This window comes from Oncorhynchus kisutch, linkage group LG30 (assembly GCF_002021735.2).
Source record: "Oncorhynchus kisutch isolate 150728-3 linkage group LG30, Okis_V2, whole genome shotgun sequence".
Classification (NCBI taxonomy): domain Eukaryota; kingdom Metazoa; phylum Chordata; class Actinopteri; order Salmoniformes; family Salmonidae; genus Oncorhynchus; species Oncorhynchus kisutch.
In genome coordinates this window covers 18,698,372-18,713,365 of record NC_034203.2, presented here as the reverse complement: position 1 = coordinate 18,713,365, position 14,994 = coordinate 18,698,372, and the positions used below count along the sequence as shown (strand labels likewise).

Sequence of the window (14,994 nt, the reverse complement as noted above, 5' to 3'; positions counted from 1 at the left end):
TTTTGGATTTGGAGACCTGCACTTTCACTGGCTGTTGTCATATCAATCCCGTTAACGGGATTTCAGCCCTAAGAAGTTTTAATGTCATCTTCAAAACTACCATCTGCCAGAAATGGAAAAACGTGGCTATTTTTGGTAGCTTTTTTTGACAACTATCAAATATAGTCTGGATTTGGAATTAAAATTGTCAAATTGAATACAGCACTCACAAACAAGGACTTACAGGCAGAGTTGAATATCTCTCTCTATAGCAATCTTTCAGTCGTGCTGATTGGAGAAAATGTTGTAGCTCCATATATTCTCAAATACAGGGGGTGGTAAACAAACAACTTTTTTCTGTGTGTGCAATGCAATCCTTGTTTAATGTACTTAATATACATTAAACTAATGTATTTATTTTGAATGAATCCAGACCATTCATTTTATACTGCATTATCAAGAAAACGTGAACTAATGGCAGCATCTATTGGAGATCCATAATAAATACAAATACAAAAACAAATGTAGAAATTAAGCTGGGTTTAGGGATTGAGTTATGGCTCGGGTTAGGATTGGTCTGGGATGTGGATATTACGATAGTGTCAGGGATTGGCTACAATAGTGTTCTGGACATATTAATTAACAGTGTTTCTGGGTTTCCTGTCACTGTGGGCCTCAGAGAACAGTAGTACAGAGCAGTCTATCACTTCAGCAGAGTGTAAGGGATTTCCTCCTCTTCTTCCGAAGACGAGAGGCGAAAAGGATCAGAGGACCAATATGCGGGGTGGTAAGTGTCCATGGTTCTTTTAATATGTAAACTTACTCATGAACAACTGATACAACAAAACGTGTGAAACCCTAAACAGCCCTATCTGGTGCAAAACACAAAGACAGGAACAATCACCCACAAACACACAGTGACACCCAGGCTACCTAAGTATGATTCTCAATCAGAGACAACTAATGACACCTGCCTCTGATTGAGAACCATACTAGGCCGAAACATAGAAAACCCCAAATCATAGAAAATCAAACATAGACTGCCCACCCAACTCACGCCCTGACCATACTAACTAAATACAAAACACAGGAAATAAAGGTCAGAACGTGACACAGAGGAGATCTCCAGATCCACGTTTGGCCTTTTTGTTATGATTTAGAGTGAACCCTGGTGTAATATCCACATACCCCATAACCAGTAACTGTGGTGCAGATTTCAGATAATGACGATACCATTGAATATAGTTTCCAGAGGAGTAGTTACAAGAGAGAGTAAATCTGTCCCCGTCCAAAGCCAGCACTGCATCAGTGTAGGGTGTTATTACCTGTGGAGAACTGAGACCTGTAAAACATTATACTATATATGATGTAATACTCTACACACACATGAATGATTGAATTAACATATTTTCAAGGAAAAAAAACATGTATCCTCATGTCTTGCATCATCTCTATATTATTTGAAGTGAAAAATAAATACACCTAAACATAATAACACTCAGTTTCAATAAAAATGTAATTACTTACCTATCAAGTCAAAGAAGAGTAATAGTGTACAGAACAACATTGTAGATAGCAGGATGTGTAGAATAAGCACCAGCTGCTGATGAAAAGTGCAGCATCAACTGACTATAATCATCATGGTAGTATCAGGTTTTATCTTGAGGATTCATAATCTAATCCTGAGCTGTATACTCTAGCTCCTCCTACTGACAATGTAGAATCAAACAATAAGGTGTTATATAGATTTGAAAGCAGTTGACAAAGTATTTATGCAAGAAACTCCATTTGATGGCGCTGTGGTCAAACAAAAGATAGCAGATGTTTGTAAAACCACAAACTGACAGGTCTGTATTCTGCTGATTGTTGAGTCAGTTACTTATGTGTCTCTGTGGACATTACAACACAGCAATACAGAGTCTTTCCCTTCAGCAAAGGAGCTCTCCAGATCTGCCCAAGTTTTCCCTTTATTCATTTTACAGTGAGGTGAGGGTGCAGAAAGTTAAATAATTGTGTGGATAAATGCCATACTGTATCTGAGGTTAGATGTTAGGGTGAATTCCAACATCGTTTTTTTAACGGAGAATGTATTATCTTGACTAAGCCCTACCCCTGCCCTAAAATATGAATGAGAAGAGTTTATCGTGAGCTGTCAGGTTTTTGTACAGTGTTTCTGGGTTTCCTGTCACTGTGGGCTGCAAGGCGCAGTAGTACAGAGCAGAATCTGTCTCTTGAGCAGAGGAGATCTCCAGATCCACACGTTTGGCTTTTTTGTCATGATTTAGTAAGAACCCTGGTGTTTTTGCAAGCATATGTTCCAAGACCAGCAACAGTGGTGCTGATTGTGGATATTGTCGATACCATTGAAGAGTGTTACCAGAAGAGTAATTACAAGAGAGAGTAACTCTGTCCCTTTCTGAAGCCACTTCTACATCAGTGTAGGGTGTTAATACCTGTTCAGAACTGACACCTGTAAAACATAAAACACATATTACATTTAATACTTTAAAACCACATGGCAGAATGAATTAATTACAAATGCAGTGTAAAGATAAAACATGCTGTGCATTATCTTTATATTCCTTGATTTGAAAAATTAATACACCTAAACATAATCATACTAATTTTAAATGAAAAAATGTAATTACTTACCTATCAAGTCAAAGAAGAGTAAAAGTGAACAGAACAACATTGTAGATGGCAGGATATGTAGAATAAGCACCAACTGCTGATGAAAAGCACAGCATCAACTGGCTATGATCTTCGTGGTAGTATCATATTTTATCTTGAGGAGTCTGTGATCTAATTCTGAGTTTCATATTCTAGCTCCTCCTACTGACAATGTAGAATTAAAGACGTTTCATATTCATTTTATTTATTCACTATAGATTCCACTTGATGGCACTGTGGTCTAACAGAAGAGAGCAGATGCTTGTAAATCCATGAAATTCAGCTCACTGCTAAGTCAATAAGTTATGCGTCACTGTGGACGTCACAGCACAGCAGTATAGTGCATGTATGTTTTTTGTACAGTGTTTCTCAGTTTCCTGTCATTGTGGGTTCTACAGCACAGTCGTACAGAGCAGTCTCATTTCAACAGAGGAGATCTCCAGATCCACACGGGTCTTCTCTTTGTGAGAGTATGGAGATTTAGCTCTCACTACAGTCCTAGAGGCATGGAGGGCGAAGAGGAGGAATTGGGGAACTGATCCTGTTACTCTTTATATGCTGAGGAGTAGTTGCAGGAAAGTTTAACATAATTACCCACCTCTCCATACACTTCATGTCGGTTTGTCTGGATGGTCTATTTGAAATGATGTTTTTGAAATCAGGAAAGATCTTAGTATTTACTCTAAAATTCAATAATACTGATAAAAAATAAAAATACATTAGCCTAAAAAATGTAAACCTTTGGAATCGGTGTCCCTTCCCCGGGACGGTTGAGCTAACGTAGGCTAATACATGAGGTTGTAAGTAACAAGAACATTTCCCAGGACATAGATATATCTGATATTGGCAGAAAGTTTCCATTTTTATTAATCTAACGGCACTGTCCAATTTACAGGCAAAAATTTGAAAAAAAGGGGCGGATCCTTAAGAGGATGACAGGAATACAGTAATTTACTAACCTGTCGGTACACAAAGTAAAATAATTGTGTAGCTTTTTTTTATTACTTACAGTAGTAAGCCACACCATTGCCCTAAAACATGCACAACAGGAGTATATCATGAACTGTCAGGCTTTTGTACAATGTTTCCAGGTGTCCTGTCACTGTGGACTGCAAGGCGCAAGAGTACAGAGCAGATTATTTTACATCAGCAGAGGAGATCTCCAGATCCACACAGGTTCTATCCTTCTTCAGTTTAATAGACAGTCGTGGGTTTGGAGGAGTAGGTGTGAGTGCATCTGCATGCACAGTGAGGCGAAGACTGATGGAGTATGACCTGGTGTAAAGAAGGGCAGCAAAGAAGCCATTCTCTCCAGTAAAAAAACATCAGGGACAGACTGATATTCTGCAAAAGGTACAGGGATTGGACTGCTGAGGACTGGGGAAAAGTCAAAAAAGTTTTCTCTGATGAATCCCCTTTCCGATTGTTTGGGGCATCTGGAAATAAGCTTGTTCGGAGAAGACAAGGTTAGCGCTACCATCAGTCCTGTCTCATACCAACAGTAAAGCATCCTGGGACCATTCATGTTTGGGGTTGCTTCTCAGCCATGGGAGTGGGCTCACTCACAATTTTGCCTAAGAACACAGCCATGAATAAAGAATGGTACCAACACATCCTCTGAGAGCAACTTCTCCCAACAATCCAAATCAAATCAAATCAAATCAAATGTTATTTGTCACATACACATGGTTAGCAGATGTTAGTGCGAGTGTAGCGAAATGCTTGTGCTTCTAGTTCCGACAATGCAGTAATAACCAACAAGTAATCTAGCTAACAATTCCAAAACTACTACCTTATAGACACAAGTGTAAGGGGATAAAGAATATGTACATAAGATATATGAATGAGTGATGGTACAGAGCGGCATAGGCAAGATACAGTAGATGGTATTGAGTGCAGTATATACATATGAGATGAGTATGTAAACAAAGTGGCATAGTTAAGGTGGCTAGTGATACATGTATTACATAAGGATGCAGTAGATGATATAGAGTACAGTATATACGTATACATATGAGATGAATAATGTAGGGTATGTAAACATTATATTAGGTAGCATTGTTTAAAGTGGCTAGTGATATATTTTACATCATTTCCCATCAATTCCCATTATTAAAGTGGCTGGAGTTGAGTCAGTGTGTTGGCAGCAGCCACTCAATGTTAGTGGTGGCTGTTTAACAGTCAGCTGTTTTTCAGTCTCTCGGTCCCAGCTTTGATGCACCTGTACTGACCTCGCCTTCTGGAATATAGCGGGGTGAACAGGCAGTGGCTCGGGTGGTTGTTGTCCTTGATGATCTTTATGGCCTTCCTGTGACATCGGGTGGTGTAGGTGTCCTGGAGGGCAGGTAGTTTGCCCCCGGTGATGCTTTGTGCAGACCTCACTACCCTCTGGAGAGCCTTACGGTTGTGGGCGGAGCAGTTGCCGTACTAGGCGGTGATACAGCCCGACAGGATGCTCTCGATTGTGCATCTGTAGAAGTTTGTGAGTGCTTTTGGTGACAAGCCAAATTTCTTCAGCCTCCTGAGGTTGAAGAGGCGCTGCTGCGCCTTCTTCACGATGCTGTCTGTGTGGGTGGACCAATTCAGTTTGTCTGTGATGTGTACGCCGAGGAACTTAAAACTTACTACCCTCTCCACTACTGTTCCATCGATGTGGATAGGGGGGTGTTCCCTCTGCTGTTTCCTGAAGTCCACAATCATCTCCTTAGTTTTGTTGACGTTGAGTGTGAGGTTATTTTCCTGACACCACACTCCGAGGGCCCTCACCTCCTCCATGTAGGCCGTTTCGTCGTTGTTGGTAATCAAGCCTACCACTGTTGTGTCGTCCGCAAACTTGATGATTGAGTTGGAGTCGTGCGTGGCCACGCAGTCGTGGGTGAACAGGGAGTACAGGAGAGGGATCAGAACGCACCCTTGTGGGGCCCCAGTGTTGAGGATCAGCGGGGTGGAGATGTTGTTGCCTACCCTCACCACCTGGGGGCGGCCCGTCAGGAAGTCCAGTACCCAGTTGCACAGGGCGGGGTCGAGACCCAGGGTCTCGAGCTTGATGACGAGCTTGGAGGGCACTATGGTGTTAAATGCCGAGCTGTAGTCGATGAACAGCATTCTCACATAGGTATTCCTCTTGTCCAGATGGGTTAGGGCAGTATGCAGTGTGGTTGAGATTGCATCGTCTGTGGACCTATTTGGGCGGTAAGCAAATTGGAGTGGGTCTAGGGTGTCAGGTAGGGTGGATGTGATATGGTCCTTGACTAGTCTCTCAAAGCACTTCATGATGACAGAAGTGAGTGCTACGGGGCAGTAGTCATTTAGCTCAGTTACCTTAGCTTTCTTGGGAACAGGAACAATGGTGGCCCTCTTGAAGCATGTGGGAACAACAGACTGGGATAGGGATTGATTGAATATGTCCGTAAACACACCAGCCAGCTGGTCTGCGCATGCTCTGAGGGCGCGGCTGGGGATGCCGTCTGGGCCTGCAGCCTTGCGAGGGTTGACACGTTTAAATGTTTTTCTCACGTCGGCTGCAGTGAAGGAGAGTCCGCATGTTTTAGTTGCGGGCAGTGTCAGTGGCACTGTATTGTCCTCAAAGCGGGCAAAAAAGTTATTTAGTCTGCCTGGGAGCAAGACATCCTGGTCCGTGACGGTGCTGGTTTTCTTTTTGTAATCCGTGATTGACTGTAGACCCTGCCACATACCTCTTGTGTCTGAGCCGTTGAATTGAGATTCTACTTTGTCTCTATACTGACGCTTAGCTTGTTTGATTGCCTTGTGGAGGGAATAGTTACACTGTTTGTATTCGGTCATGTTTCCAGTCACCTTGCCCTGATTAAAAGCAGTGGTTTGCGCTTTCAGTTTCCCGCGAATGCTGCCATCAATCCACGGTTTCTGGTTTGGGAATGTTTTAATCGTTGCTATGGGAACGACATCTTCAACGCACGTTCTAATGAACTCGCACACCGAATCAGCGTATTCGTCAATGTTGTCGTCTGACGCAATAGGGAACATATCCCAGTCCACGTGATGGAAGCAGTCTTGGATTTGTGGAATCAGATTGGTCGGACCAGCGTTGAACAGACCTCAGCGCGGGAGCTTCTTGTTTTAGTTTCTGTCTGTAGGCAGGGATCAACAAAATGAAGTCGTGGTCAGCTTTTCCGAAAGGAGTGCGGGGCAGGGCCTTATATGCGTCGCGGAAGTTGGAATAGCAATGATCCAAGGTTTTTCCAGCCCTGGTTGCGCAATCGATATGCTGATAAAATTTAGGGAGTCTTGTTTTCAGATTAGCCTCGTTAAAATCCCCAGCTACAATGAATGCAGCCTCCGGATATATGGATTCCAGTTTGCAAAGAGTCAAATAAAGTTCGTTCAGAGCCATCGATGTGTCTGCTTGGGGGGGGAATATATACGGCTGTGATTATAATCGAAGAGAATTCCCTTGGTAGATAATGCGGTCTACATTTGATTGTGAGGAATTCTAAATCAGGTGAACAGGACTTGAGTACCTGTATGTTGTCATGATCACACCACGTCACGTTAACCATGAAGCATACGCCCCCGCCCCTCTTCTTACCAGAAAGATGTTTGTTTCTGTCGGCGCGATGCGTGGAGAAACCAGCTGGCTGCACCGTCTCCGATAGCGTCTCTCCAGTGAGCCATGTTTCCGTGAAGCAAAGAACGTTACAGTCTCTGATGTCCCTCTGGAATGCTACCCTTGCTCGGATTTCATCAACCTTGTTGTCAAGAGACTGGACATTTGCGAGGAGAATGCTAGGGAGTGGTGCACGATGTGCCCGTCTCCGGAGTCTGACCAGAAGACCGCTTCGTTTTCCCCTTTTTCGAAGTCGTTTTTTGGGGTCGCCGGCTGGGATCCATTCCGTTGTCCTGGGTGAAAGGCAGAACGCAGGATCCGCTTCGCAAAAGTCATATTCTTGGTCGTACTGATGGTTGACTTGACGCTGCTCTTATGTTCAGTAGTTCTTCTCGACTGTATGTAATGAAACCTAAGATGACCTGGGGTACCAATGTAAGAAATAACACGTAAAAAAAACTAAAATCTGCATAGTTTCCTAGGAACGCGAAGCGAGGTGGCCATCTCTGTCACCGCAAGAAGTAGTCCTTACAGTTTGGTGACAAACAATGCCTTTTCCAGCATGATGGAGCACCTTGCCATAAGGCAAAAGTGATAACTAAGTGGCTCAGGGAACAAAACATCGATATTTTGGATCCATGGCCAGGAAACTCCCCAGACCTTAATTCCATTGAGAACTTGTGGTCAATCCTCAAGAGGCGGGTGGACAAACAAAACCCCACAAATTCTGACAAACTCCAAACATTAATTATGCAAGAATGGGCTGCCATCAGTCAGGCCCAGAAGTTAATTGACAGCATGCCAGGGCAGATTGCAGAGGTCTTGAAAAAGAAGGGTCAACACTGCAAATATTGACTCATTGCATCAATTTCATGTAATTGTCAATAAATGCATTTGACACTTATGAAATGCTTGTAATTATATGTCAGTATTCCATAATAACATCTGACAAAAATATCTTAAGACACTGAAACAGCAAACTGCATGCATTTGGAAAACCGCAGACATTTATAAAATAAATGTAAATTGTTAATAAAAGTAGCACAAACAGAATATGCAATTGTGACAAGAATTGGTGAAAACATAATGAATGACGGCCCTCTATTGGTATTGCCTCAAAATGTATGCTCTTCACAAAAACCAATGGAGAAGAATAAGACAAGTACTGCCCTTAACCTCTCTAGGGTATGTGGGATGCTAGCGTCCCACCTGGCCAACATCCAGTGAGATTGCAGAGCCAAATTCAAATACAGAAATACTCATTATAAAAATTCAGAAAAGATACTACTATTTTACATAGGTTTAAAGATGAACTTCTTGTGAATCCAACCACGGTGTCAGATTTTAAAAATGCTTTACGGTGAAAGCATACCTTACGATTATTTGAGAACATAGCCCAGCAGACAAATCATTACAAACAGTAACCAGCCAAGTAGAAGAGTTAAACATGTCAGAAATAGAGATACAATTAATCACTTACCTTTGATTATCTTCACATGGTGGCACTCAGAAGACATTCATTTATTCAATAAATGTTCCTTTTGTTTGATAAAGTCTCTCTTTATATCCAAAAACCTCTGTTTTGTTTGCGCGTTTTCTTCAGTAATCCACAGGCTCAAACGCAGTCACAACAGCCAGACAAAAAAATCCTAATTGTATCCATAAAGTTCATAGAAACATGTCAAACGATCTTTATATTCAATCCTCAGGTTGTTTTTAGCCTAAATAATCAATAATATTTCAACCGGACAATAACGTAGTCAATATAAAAGGCAAACAAGAAAGGCCGTGCGGTCTCGGTCGTGCGCATGAAAAAGCTCTGTGACACGGCAGGATCCACTCATTTAGACTGCTCTTACTCCCTCATTTTTCAGAATACAAGCCTGAAACAATTTCTAAAGACTGGTGACATCTAGTGGAAGGCATGGGAACTGCAATTTGAGTCCTACGTCAATGGATACTGTAACGGAATTGAATAGAGAACTACAACAACAACAAAAAATCTCAGCTTTTCACCTGCCAAATCAGTTCTGTTATACTCACAGACACTATTTTAACAGTTTTGGAAACTTTGGAGTGCTTTCTATCCACATCTACTAATTATATCCATATCCTATCTTCTGGGCCTGAGTAGAAGGCAGTTTAATTTGGGCACACTTTTCATCCAAAATTCCAAATGCTGCCCCATACCCTAGAGAATGAATGCACTTTTCACCAATCAGCATTCAGGATTTCTGGATTGGATCACTGCTCAATGTCATCTTCATGACTTTGCAGTAGTTCTGAATAGAGACAATTCAGCTCATGACAGCCCTCTATTGGTATTGTCTCAAAATGTATGCTCATCACAAAAAACAATGGAGAAGAATAAGACAAGTACTGCCCTTAATCCTCTAAGGAATCAAAACAACACAACAAATGTCTGGTGAAATTGTCAACAAATACGTGGTGAAAAGCAAACATTCCAGAGGAAGAACTTTATACCCAATGGTCAAGCATGGTGGGGGAAGTGTGATGGTTTGGGGATGCTTTGCTGCCTCAGGACCTGGACGACTTGCCTCAATAGAAGGAACCATGAATTCTGCTCTGTATCAGATAATTCTACAGGAGAATGTCAGACCATCTTTCTGTGAGCTGAAGCTGATGCACAGCTGGGTCATGCAGCAAGACAATGTTTCAGAACATGTAATCAAGTCTACAAGAAAATGGCAAAAAAATGCAACACTTTTGAAGTTTTGGAATGTCAAAGTCCAGACCTAATGCCAATTGAGATTTTGTGGGGGAATTGAAACGAGCTGTTCATGCTTGAAAACCCACAAATGTTGCTGGGTTAAAGCAGTTATGCATGGAGAGACGGATCAACAACTACAGGAAGCTGGGGTCATTTCAGCTAAAGGTGGGAGTGTAAGGGGGAAATTACTTTTTCACACTGGCGCATTGGGTAATGCATGACTTTGTTTATGAAAATAAATTAAACAAGTATTTTGTTGTTGTGTTATTTGTTCACTGAAGTTCTCTTAATCTAATTTCAGGTTTTGGTTGAAGATCTCATAACTTCATATGACTGCAATCCCACTACCGGGATCGATATGACAATTACCAGTGAAAATAGAGGACGCCAACTTCAAACCACAGAAATCTCATAATTACAATTCCTAAAACATACATGTGTCTCATACAATTTTAAAGCTATGCTCGTTGTTAATCCCACCAAAGTGTCCGATTTCAAATATGCTTTTCAGCAAAAGCACTACCAACGATTAAGTTAGGTCTCCACCAAACCACAATAAGCACAGCCATTTCCCAGCAAAATATAGCATTCACAAAAAGCAGAAATAGAGATCAAATTAATCACTAACCTTGAATTATCTTCATCAGATGACACTAATAGGACTTCATGTTACAGAATACATGCATGTTTTGTTTGATAAAGTTCATATTTATATAAAACAATCTGAGTTTACATTGGCATATTAGATTCACTAAATGCAAAAACATCAAGTGATTTTGCATAGCCATAACGTTTCAACAGAAACACTCATCATAAATGTAAATGATTATACAAGTTATATACATGGAATTATGGATATACCTCTCCTTAATGCAACCGCTGTTTCAGATTTCAAAAAAAGTTTACGGAAAAAGCAACCCATGCAATAATCTGAGATGGCGCTCAGAACAGTAGCCAAATTAGCATCTATGTTAGAGTCAACAGAAACCAGAAAATACATGATAAATGTTTCCTTACCTTTGATGAACTTCATCAGAATGCAGTCCTAGAAATCCCAGGTCCACAATAAATGCTTGATTTGTTCGAAAATGTCCGTTATCTATGTCCAATTAGCTACTTTGGTTAGCGCGTTTGGTAAACAATTCCAAAGTCACAAAGCGCGTCCTCTATAACAATGTCGAAATGTCAAAAAGTTCCGTAACAGTCAGTAGAAACATGTCAAACGATGTACTGAATCAATCTTTAGAATGTTGTTTACATATATCTTGAATAACGTTCCAACCAGAGAATTAGAATTACTTCAGATGACCGGTGGAACGCAAGTCCTTCCCCTGTGAACGCGCCTGGTGAAAGTATGGTCCACTCATGGCAGTGGTGACTATTTCCTGTCTCATTCGACCCCCCTTCACATTAGAGTCATCAGACAAAGTTCTATTGACTGTTGACATCTAGTGGAAGGCGTGGGAAGTGAAAACTCCTCCATATCTCGCTGTAATTTCAATGAGAGCTCGGTTGAAAATTTGCCGCCTCCAGGAAAAAAACTGAAAGTGGAATTTCTCAGGTTTTTGCCTGCTATATAAGTTCTGTTATACTCACAGACATAATTCAAACAGTTTTAGAAACTTCAGAGTGTTTTCTATCCAATAATAATAATATGCAAATATTAGCAACTATGACTGAGGAGCAGGCCGTTGAATATGGGCACCTCTGTGCACCTTTCATCCAAGCTACTCAATACTGCCCCTGCAGCCATAAGAAGATAACATTCACTATAAATGTTTTTTTTTTGCAAGAGAGAAAAAAAATTCACGGCACTGTATTTCCCCTTAAATATGCAATATGTAGAAATCTTTCTGACATTTCCTGGTTGCTAAAATTAGAATAGTTTGCCGAATTTCAGTTTAAGTGACAAAACAAGCAATCATTGTGTAGAGTACCATCTAAATCACTGTGAAATATATTTTATATAACCAAAAATATTGTATTTTCAGGAGTTTGAGGCTGGTGTACAAAACCGAAAGTAAAAGATGCAAAAACGAACGGGGAGAATAGAAATAGTGTACATAGAAAAGATTTACCACTTCTTAGACCTGCTTTGAATGAGAATGACAGATCTATAACTCACATTTCTATGTGAATAAGACAACAATCGGCCCCATCAAGTGCATTTGGTGTGTCATCATAGTGGTCTCTGATTCTGACTTGTGTTCGGACTCACTCAGGCAGAACAAACTTAAACTTGCGCCATTTTTCAATGCTGAATTGAATGTCATTAAGAAAACAGAAAGGTGTCATAATGTATTTTCTTTCTTAATCTAATCTGGTTACAATATTTTTGCTGGTAATGTAACTTATTACAGTTACAGTTTTTTGTAATCAGTTACTCCACAACCCTGGGGGTGGTAGACAACCAAATGTGTTGGAGTGTGTCCCTTTCAATCCTTACATTGTAGAAGTGATGCTACAAATACACTCCATTCATGTTATAAATGCATTATGAAGACAATGACAGTTGATCTGGAAATGAAGCCAGGGTTAGGGTTATGGCCAGGGTTAGGGTTGATCCGGGGTGTGTACAGGAAGCTAGGGTTAAGGTTAGGGTTATGACTAGAGGGGTTTTGTGTTTTGGACATGTTCATTAATGTGCCTGTTGATAACTTTCTCACCTTAATCAGATGTTAAATCTCTTTGTACGGTGTGTCTAAGTTTTCTGTCACTGTGGGTCCTCAGAGCAAAGTAGTACAAAGCAGAGTCTGTCACTTCAGCAGAGGATATCTCCAGATACACAAGTTTGGCCTTTTTATCATGTTCCAGAGTAAATTCTGGTGTTTTGCAGACATTAACTGGATGTACCGGAAGAGATCAGGACATGGACTACTGGTAGTGTAGTTACAGCTGGGTGTTACTAGTCCTCCGATAAGGGCAGTAACATATCCACTCTGCTGGTCAACAGCCTCATCACATCTGCACTCTGAAAAAAAAAGTTATAATGATTTTGTTTAATAATCAATCATATGTAATAACTTATTAGCTAAAATTCTGACAAAGAGAATAGGAAGGAGAAGCAGTATACTGTACCAAAATAGCATGCAGCCAGGATAAGTAAAGTATTCCCAAGCCAATGTGCATTGTGATATAAGGATAGAGGAAGAATAGACTGTTATAGACTTCATGTTCCATCCACTGTAGCTGAGAAGTCTCATAATTCTGGGGCTCTGCAGTATGGGAGGAGCTTATTGTATATTCAATTGTTTCGTTGAAATGTTGGGGGAAATGATACCACACCGAAATGTGCAAAGGCATGCCGAGTGCATCATTTAACTTTGGGTCATACCATGGATCATTAAGGTATACAAAAATAACAAGATGTTTTGATAGCCCAAATGGTACGCTACAAACAGAAGTTGGCACATCGACAGTGAGAGTCTCATCTTTCCATAGAGTGGTCACATACATATTTCAGGCAAAACCGTTCGGACACTATCAGTTCCTCTTGTCATGTTATTCATTGCATACCTTAGAGAGCTATTTATAACTTGTCAGCAATGAACAGATCAACAAGCTCATGTCAGCTAAAGTTTTTTTTTAAATGTTTTTTTAGCCCATTCATTTTTTTGTCACTCAAATATCACATGAATAAACATCACGTGATGTTACACAATGCTGGAATGGGGTCGCCGATTGAAAAAGTTTGGGAACCTTTGCTAAAAGGAAGCAAAACAACACCACAAATGTTCTTCATTCTGTATTTATTCAGACTGGTATCTTTGATCATGTTATATCAAAACAGGAAGAAAATGTAAAGTATTATTTCCTCAGTAATATTTAAGTTAAATGTGTTTTCTTGCTTCTTTTTCAATTAATGTGGATATTCAGGAAAAAATGTTTTATTAATGTACTCTACATAGTAACTGATTGATCAAAATACAATGCACTGTTCACCTCCAAGGGTCTTGACAGGTTTTTGTACAGTGTGTCTGGGTTTCCTGTCACTGTGGGCTGCAAGGCGCAGTGGTACAGAGCAGAGTCTTCCAATTCAACAGAGGAGATCATCAAGTCAACACGGGTCTTATCTTCATTCAGTCTACCAGTGTGTCGTGGAGTCGTAATGGATGTATTCTGTACATACATGCTGCTTTGTTGGATCAAAAGTAGACATTCTGGTCTGGATCCGGGGTAGTGACGGTACCATTGCAAATTGAAAATGTTGCCCTTGTAGTTACAGGAGAGAGTGATGTCTGTTCCTTGGAGAGCATTGACTTCAAACTTCAATGGAGTTATTGTTTCCTGCTCCATACTATTAGCTGCAACAACATAAGTATTGTCATTGTGTTAATGTTAATTTCTAAAGAGAAAAAATATGTGGATTAGGTGCCCATAAAGTATGACAAGAGAAAGAATTTAAACTTTCCAATAAAATACCACTTAGTTTGCAATGCAATCATTCATAGAAAAAGCAATGTCACTGTATTCAAAATTCAGCACTCACCTATAAACGCTGACAGGAGCAACAGTAATATGAGTGACATTCTGACACAGACTAGATAAACAAACTGAGAGATAAGACAGTGAGAGAGCTGAGTAGATTCTCTACAGAGACATCCTCATGGTTGCAGGTATATCCAGCCTATACCAGTGTTTGACTATGAAGCCCCTCCTCTGATAACTAGATATGTAACTCTTCTTCTGTGGTTTGTGGTTAAGGGTTTTCAGTTCCTATTGGCCTCCTCCTTAGATTATTTTAGACTTAAATCCTATCTGAAAATGTCATATTTTTGCTGTTATCTTTGTTTGTTTTTTCAATAGATCCACAATACTATACCATGCTATACTATATATACCATCGGTAAATTTGTGTCAGGCTGTCAGATTTTTGTAGGAGGAAGTGTTTTCTGTCACTGTGGGCTCTATGGCTCTATTGCACAGTAGTACAGAGCAGAGCCTGTTACCTCAGCAGAAGAGATCTCGAGATCCACGCAGTCAGTTTGAACCTGAGCTGACATGTGAGGAGGGACAGGTTTCTGGACAT

The 14,994-nt window shown here is 40.5% G+C and overlaps 1 gene segment (V, D, J or C); it reads right to left on the bottom strand.

Annotated features, from left to right (window-relative positions):
- Window positions 1-13,710: 13,710 nt before the first annotated feature.
- LOC109874642 (T cell receptor alpha variable 17-like) lies at window positions 13,711-14,586 on the bottom strand. The segment is given in 2 exon segments: window positions 13,711-14,269; window positions 14,455-14,586. Coding segments are annotated over 2 exon segments (444 nt in total).
- Window positions 14,587-14,994: the final 408 nt, after the last annotated feature.